General features: G+C 41.9%; 1 protein-coding gene across 1 annotated transcript; it reads left to right on the plus strand.

Annotated features, from left to right (window-relative positions):
- The first annotated feature begins 1,232 nt into the window (after positions 1-1,232).
- Positions 1,233-7,867, plus strand: dhtkd1 (dehydrogenase E1 and transketolase domain containing 1). Its single transcript, XM_084672889.1, has 17 exons — positions 1,233-1,506; positions 1,793-1,945; positions 2,305-2,516; positions 2,734-2,928; positions 3,146-3,415; positions 3,636-3,807; positions 3,904-4,102; positions 4,243-4,555; positions 4,671-4,755; positions 4,849-4,988; positions 5,120-5,270; positions 5,479-5,585; positions 5,727-5,891; positions 6,002-6,084; positions 6,593-6,759; positions 6,910-6,995; positions 7,088-7,867. Exons 1-17 carry the CDS (start codon positions 1,329-1,331, stop codon positions 7,187-7,189), a joined length of 2,778 nt encoding a protein of 925 aa, XP_084529015.1. The 5' UTR covers positions 1,233-1,328; the 3' UTR covers positions 7,190-7,867.
- Positions 7,868-8,172: the final 305 nt, after the last annotated feature.

The following is an 8,172-nucleotide window of genomic DNA, read 5'->3' on the forward strand; positions in this document are numbered from 1 at the left end:
CTGCACTAAGCTAGCTCTCGCGAGCCAAAACGATACGGATATAGCCAGAGCCATGTACAGATTGTGTCACCGACATCATCGCGGGCACTGTGCCCTATCTATAGGCCTAATTCCAGGAATCTTGTGTGTGCCACCAATTTTATCACAGGCACTGTGCACTATATAGTTAAAGTAATCTGTATTTGTGTGTTTCACTGGCATCTTAATCACCGGCTGCATCATGGGCACTGTGCACTAGTGGTGTAAATGACATGAATTAGGTAAACCTATTTTTACAGTAATTAAAACATGCAATGTCACCATCTGGCGGTACAGAATACGATTTTTTTTTGGAGCGGTCTCAGTTTCATATTGATAACCCTGCATTAACACATGATTACCTCAAGAACTGAACAGTCGGAAGACTGAAACCTGATATCATGATTTAGTGGAAATAAGAAATGGATATTTTAACTGGGTAGTTTAAGAAGCGATACCATTACAATGTTTTTACTTCACCAGAGATAAAGATGAGAGAAAAAACTTTCTACAGTCTTCATTAGCCTATGTGAGATGTCAGAGGAACCATCATTTAGACACTGGATTGGCTTGTTTTGGCATGAAGAGGTGACATGTTTTCCAGAATAAACATGGTTTGGCTGGTTTTGTAGCAAGTTATGGCCCATACCTCCCACATATTTGTTTCTATTTTATTACAAAAACAGCCGTTTTATCCACAGCTACACGTGCGGGATTCAAACCCAAGACCCGCTGTGATGTTGCATGAACCTGCCATTAACAACACAATTTTCAAGTTTATTAGATCCATTGTAATCAAGGATAAATTATAGGGGAAACAGGAGGATTTACTCTGTTTTGTTTAAGAATATCTATTATTTAAGTATCTATTACATTTAATGGGATACCATGAGAACAGGTAGGCATAGTAAAGTCCTCCCTAAATGGTTTCTGCTTCTTCAGGGACAGTTTGAGTCTGTTTGAAAGTCCATTAATCATCAATGTAAACACACAATATGCTTGGTTTCACTGCATTGCTGTCAACTTTAGGGGATTTTATCTAAAAAAGTATACTAAAAAATATATATAAATATATATACACGATTACAACAAGTTGGTAGGCTTTATATTCAGAGGTGACATCTTCCACTGGGGCAACAGGAGGAGTTCACATAACGTCCAACTAATTGTGTAAGGAACTCCACGCCGCACAGCCAATAGGATTGGAGTGCGTTGGAACCTCCCATCTTTCTAAAGTAGCATGGCCGACGTTTTGCTGTAAATCGTTTAAGTATCACTTGGTGTAAAATTCAGTTACAAACAATTAAACTATGTCAGCCATACTTCTTCTTAGAAACGTGCATCGTAGAATTGCACTGCCATGTAGTGTCGTTCGGCCAGTTTTAGGTTGTTTTTATCATACGTATAAAGGTGTATACGGGTACCGACCCAAACAGACTGAGGGGGACTCGAAGTTCAACAGTGACAATACCTCTGCACTCAATCAAGGTCAGTGGGTATGTTATTCGTATATTGTTTGTATTTTTTATGTTCAGATATTTGTGAATTTACTGTATGCTAATTGGCTTGTAAAGTGTATGAGTCTATATTGGTTCATTCTAACCACGAAACTAGGGGCAACATTGTCAGTCAGTTGCCTACAGTTCGTTTTAAATCAGTAATACGCGAGATAGTTGTTGGAGAAATTACCTCGTCCCTCCGGTTGACGAAATAAAACTTATTTTGGACTTATACAGTTTGAAATAAAATGCCTTTTATTTTCCTGTTTACTCAGATCACGGTCTAGCCCGACTTGTGGAAGCATATCGAGCGCATGGACACAAGGCTGCTAAAATAAACCCCCTCTCGCCTCAGGAGCCAGTGGTAAACAATGTACCAGAGATCAACATTCTGTCTGAATGCCTGCATGGACAGCTCAACACATCTGGTATGTACTATAGTTCTGAAACCTAAAGGCCAAAATACGAGTTACAATTTAAACACTTCCTCAATCAACCATACTGGCAATACTATTCAATCCAGTGACTCACCACACATGATCATGGCTTAACATAGGCTATTATTTTTAGTTGATAATATAGTAGATATCCTGGTACTCATCCTTTAGATCATGTACATTATTCCATAATCAATGTAATAACACAACCAGCATATCTTTATAATTAAATTCAAATGTAATTGGTGAATATATATACAGTACATTATGAGACCTTGAAGTTCTGTAATGTATTCATAACTGCTGACAGTGTGCACTTTCATGCTCTCCTATTAAATTCCTTTCTTCAGGACTACGGAATTTTGGGAAAGCTGAGGCTCCATTGGCAGAGGTACTAGCCTACTTAGAGAATGCCTACTGTGGGAACATCTCTGTGGAGACCAGCCAGCTAACCAGCCTGGAGGAAAGGGAGTGGTTGGCTGACCGCTTTGAGGAACTGAAAAAGGAAACTTTCACCCCCAAGGAAAGGAGGCACGTGGCCAGACTCATGCTGGAGTCCCAGGTAGGTGCTGTAGGTCAGAGAAGATTCTGGGGATGCCATCATCTCTCACGAATCTCATGTGTCCATGTTTAGCATCCATTCATCATGACATTATTTTATATTGGGGGTGATCAGTTAGTCCTACAGACATTTGGTGGTTATCAGTTTGGAATAAATGTTACCTCAAAAGAAGTAGAATATTATACCTTATTTGTGATTTTTTCTTGCACAATCCCAGGAGTTTGATCACTTCCTGGCTACCAAGTTTGCCACTGTGAAAAGGTATGGTGGAGAGGGAGCAGAAAGTATGATGGCCTTTTTCTACGAGGTTTTACGTCTGTCTGCCTCCAGTGGGGTGTCGGACATCGTCATGGGCATGCCCCACAGAGGCAGACTGAATCTACTCATGGGACTCCTGCAGTTTCCACCAGAGGTCAGAGGTCATTACCATTTCACACCAGCTTCAAAACCTGCACAGACAAGTGTACTGTTTAACACCATTTAAATCCAGGCCAGGTCAGATGGTAAGATAAGGGTAGTTAAGTGAAGTGTCATTCTAGCTTTTATCATTGAGAAGGTAGAAAACAGTAAAGAACTATTCTAAACTATCAAACTATTCTTCAAGATTGTGTTTCTCTGTGACCCCCCAGCTCATGTTTAGGAAGATGCGTGGTTTAAGCGAGTTCCCCGAGAACTCTCCATCTATTGGAGATGTTTTGTCTCACCTTACCTCATCGGTGGAGCTGAACTTTGGAGCAGGTCACCCTCTGCATGTGACCATGTTGCCAAACCCCTCCCACCTGGAGGCCATCAACCCCGTCACCCAGGGCAAGGCCCGTGCGAGGGAGCAGCTTAAACAAGAGGGAGACTATTCCCTCCATGAAAATGCACAGCCAGGGGATAAAGTTGTCTGTCTTCAGGTACTGATTCACTCACAGCAACCTGGAAACACGTTTCCCAAGTTCTTACGCAATAGAGAAGGTACATGGATACTGGTAACATATTTTAATGATTGTCTACATTAATCATCATCCTCCTTTACAGCTGCTGTTAAAATAAAAGATACCATCGCGTATTCCACAAAAAAATCTATGTTGTGCTACAGTTTGACTTTCATTGCGGTATCCTGCTTTCCCTCAGGTTCATGGAGATGCCTCATTCTCAGGACAAGGAATTGTCCCAGAAACATTTACTATCTCCAACCTCCCACACTACAGAGTGGGTGGAAGCATCCACCTGATTGTGAACAACCAAGTTGGCTATACCACTCCATCAGAGAGAGGGAGATCATCTCTCTATTGCAGTGACGTTGGTATGTGAAATTGGAAAAACGGGCATTACAATGTTGATACGTATTTGAGTTGCTTGCGCAGGGTACAGGCGTGTACATTGTTTTTTTTCTCCTCAGGTAAGATGGTGGGCTGTGCTGTGATCCATGTCAACGGGGACAATGCGGAGGATGTCATGCGGGCCACACGTCTGACGGTGGAGTACCAGCGGCGCTTTAGGAAGGATGTGATCCTGGACTTGCTCTGCTACCGCCAGTGGGGCCACAATGAGCTGGACGAGCCCTCCTTTACCAACCCTGCCATGTACAAGGTTATCCGGTGAGTACAGTAACAAAAAAGTAATGCAACCTGAGTTTGGAAAAATGTAAAAACTCGAAATCTTTCCATTGTAATGTAAAAAAAAAAAAAAAAAAACCTTTGTTAATCTATATATGTATATCAATCTGTATTTACCTCAGCTCCAGAAAAAGCACACCAGACTCTTACACAGACCAGCTCATCTCAGAGGGTGTGATGACAGAGGAAGAGCGCGGCGAGATCAAGTCCACCCACTACTCCATGCTCAACGACAAGCTGGCCAACATGACCCTGTATAGCCCTCCTCCCACCAACCTGCAGGGCCGCTGGGGGGGCCTGGTGGAGCCAGGGGCAAAGGTCACCACCTGGGACACGGGCGTGCCTGCTTCCCTGTTGCAGTACGTGGGTGCCAAGTCTGTTGACATCCCCCAGGAAATCCAGCTCCATAGCCACCTGGGGAAGATGCATGTACAGGTAAAGGGTTCATTAGTATGGGCTATTGCTATATTATTGTTGGGTGTGAGAGTTATAATGTATTGTATTGATAATAGAGATGCCAAAGGTGATTCTTGTTGATGTGTGATGACAGGGTCGTCTGCAGAAACTTGGGGAGGGAACCAAGCTGGACTGGTCGACAGCAGAGGCGATGGCATTTGGCTCTCTACTCTGCCAAGGTCAATCAGCCTCTTTCAAACAAAATCATTTTTTGTCACAACAAATTTGTGTTTTGTTTTTTTACGTGGGTTAAGAACTTTTTCTCTGTGCAGGGTTTAATATTCGCATCAGTGGACAGGATGTAGGCCGAGGCACGTTTAGTCAGAGACACGCCATGGTGGTTTGTCAGGACACCAACGACATGTACATCCCCCTCAACCACATGGATCCTCAGCAAAGAAGCTTCCTGGAGGTAACTTTACATTATGGTGCCATACCAAATTTAGCCTACTAATTCCAACATGCCAACAAAAAAAGTATTTACCTTGATTTTGACCATCTCAAAGGAAAATAAATGTGTTTGTGTGCATGCGTGCTGTGTAGGTGTGTAACAGCGCCCTGTCTGAGGAGGCTGTATTGGGGTTTGAGTACGGCATGAGCATTGCCCAGCCCAAGCTCCTGCCCATCTGGGAGGCTCAGTTTGGAGACTTCTTCAACGGAGCTCAGATCATCTTTGACACTTTCATCTCTGGAGGTTAGCTCATGTCACCAATCCCCATAGTAATTTATTTTCATTGTTTTCTTGCTTTTCAAGTGAATGTGTGTATATATATATATATATATATATATATATATATATATATAAGGAGAAGCAGTGAACGGGTGAGCAAAATGTTGTAATTGACTAGTTGAATTGTGGATGTGTGTATAAATGGTGTATAAACGGTTCATGTGACCCCCAGGTGAGGCTAAATGGCTGCTCCAGAGTGGCATAGTGATCCTGCTGCCCCACGGCTATGACGGAGCAGGACCCGAACACTCCTCGTGCCGTATGGAGCGCTTCCTACAGGTCAGCTGGACAATCACATCTCCAGCAATGTGAAGATCAAGTGTATCTGTTCTAATGGTAGCTTTGCTTGACGACTGGATGACATTCTGTAAAGTGATGTACCTGTGTCTTTTTGGATCTTGCCATCTTGTCATCCCTCAGATGTGTGACAGTAAAGAGGAAGGGGTGGATGGAGACAACGTCAACATGGGCGTGGTCAACCCCACCACCCCAGCACAGTACTTCCACCTACTCCGACGACAGATGATTCGCAACTTCCGCAAGCCCCTCATTGTGGCTGGGCCGAAAACTCTGCTGAGATTCTCTGTGAGCATTACACTAGAGTAACAACTCTTAACGACAGCATTTCCAATTGAAATACAGGAATCACTTAAATCCAGAGTGAATGAGACAATAAATGATGTGTCTACCTCTAGGGGGCAGTATCCACTCTGGCTGAAATGGGTCCAGGAACAGCATTCAAACCGGTATTGGGTGACCCCTCAGTCGTACCAGAGAGGTGATTATACACAGTAGAATGCACCCTTTTTGAAAGGTTCATGTAAGGACCACTGAATTCTCAGGATTGGCAGATTTTCTTCTTTACCCTCTGCAACTGTTTCCACAGATTACAGAATTCCTTCGACTATGTGGTGGCATCAAATATTGATAAGAATATAATTATTGTTGTAAAAGTATGTCCAGCTTTTGCAAGGAGGACATAAAAATAAAACTAGAGTATATCATATCTAGGGTTTTTATTAAATCATTGAGTGTTTCATAAAGGCTATTCAACCATTTCATGTGAACTTGATTCACCATCAAGTTGACTTTTTCAAATATCATTAGGGATTTTTCCTCATAAAAAGTGGAGCTGACAGTATTGATGGTATTGATTTCTTTGTGCTTTTTTAATACTGTGTTATGGAAAGGAAGTTTGAGAAAGTTTCATCTTAATTGGTATCATATTGACGTTCAGAATTTTGGCGAAGTGACATCACTATCATGCTAATTTTGTGTTCCCAAAGTGTCCAGCGGGTGGTGCTGTGTTCTGGCAAACACTACTACGCCCTGTTGAAGCAGAGAGAGACGTCTGCAGCCAGCCAGAATACAGCACTGGTGCGTGTTGAGGAACTATGCCCGTTTCCTCTGGAGACTTTGCAACAAGAGCTCTCGAAGTACAAAAACGCCAAAGGTATCCTAACCTGAAACTGCCTCTTCTCACGACAATGTTAGAATATCCTTGTTTGACCTAGTACAGGGGTATTTGTTCATTAACATTTGTTCAGTCTGCTAAAGAACATGGTCATGTTCAGTTTAAAAACTTGTTTCTACTTTGTCACAGAGTTTGTCTGGAGCCAAGAGGAGCCCCAGAACATGGGCGCCTGGTCTTTCATATCTCCTAGATTTGAAAAGCAGCTGGCTTGCAAGGTGAAAGCCGGCAATATAAACAACCATTTTTTATTAACAATACATGTTCGACGCGGTGACAGCTACATCAATTTCTCTCCCTTTTTTTTCAGCTCCGATTGGTAAGTCGGCCGGCACTACCTGCACCGGCCGTGGGTATTGGAACGCTTCATCACCAACAGCAGGAGGCCATCCTCACTGCTACTTTCTCCTGAGACTCTGGAACACCTGGCTACAAAATGGCCGCACCTGCACCATCCCACACATCTACTGTAAATCGCATTACATTTCTCAATGTTCTAATAGCACAAAGTGCTAAAGAGACTGCTTTACAAAAAAAGGAGGGGGCACATGGACTGCTATGAGACTGTTGGAATGTAAAGACTTGTAACACAGATGAATTGAGTTTGTAAGTACACACATGATGTTGATATCAGATATATGATATTTCAAACTTCCTAAACTGACATTTGTTATTTGTTTTCTGTTCTTAGTTACAGTTCTGTTAGTTGTTGCAGTTGGTCTATATTTTTTTTATGTCAAGTCTAAATTCTAATCTTCTCTAGGTTCCATCTTCTCTTCATAGTTCCTATCTCGTAGTACGATGGCATCTGGTATTCAGTAAAAGCAGAGCAGTATTTCAATCACGTGCTCACAATGACTAACATGGTTCAGAATGAATCTTGAGAGCTTACAAATTAAGTTTACACTGGAATTATTACATAAATTAATTGATTGATATCACACAATAACAAAGTTTGGCACAGGCTGTGCTTTGTTATCCGTCGTGTTGACTTTTAATTGAGCTTCAGATTCTCTATAGGCCCAACCCATATAGTTTTTGTGTGCAAAGTAAAAAGTAAAAAATCTCTGGCCATTATGTTTTACTTTCAGCTGTTTGCAATCTATGTGTACTATTTGGTTGAAAGGCAAAGCAGTTTCAGTATAGTTCAGAATTTTTTACTTTCACATTCAACATCCTACAAAGACTAGACCAAAATATTAAAAAGTAACGTGAATGTACCAAGTATCCAGCACAAAAAGAGATTTCAGTGTCATAGTCTGTTGTCACTTGCATGGTCATAGTAGATTGAGACTTAAATTAAAAACATATGCCTAAAAAAGGATTAACAGTCTGTTGGAGAGTGTAGGCTACATTGAACTGGCTTCGAGCAACATCCTTTTTTGTTTTCTTTGA

This window comes from Hypomesus nipponensis, chromosome 14, assembly GCF_054491055.1.
Source record: "Hypomesus nipponensis isolate SF chromosome 14, ASM5449105v1, whole genome shotgun sequence".
In the NCBI taxonomy this organism is placed as follows: domain Eukaryota; kingdom Metazoa; phylum Chordata; class Actinopteri; order Osmeriformes; family Osmeridae; genus Hypomesus; species Hypomesus nipponensis.

Coding starts and splice junctions, on each gene's coding strand:
- dhtkd1 (XM_084672889.1), top strand. CDS start 1,329: ATGTCAGCCATACTTCTTCTTAGAAACGTGCATCGTAGAATTGCACTG. Junction 3,808..3,903: donor TCTCTATTGCAGTGACGTTG/GTATGTGAAATT, acceptor TTTTCTCCTCAG/GTAAGATGGTGGGCTGTGCT. Junction 4,989..5,119: donor AGCAAAGAAGCTTCCTGGAG/GTAACTTTACAT, acceptor CGTGCTGTGTAG/GTGTGTAACAGCGCCCTGTC.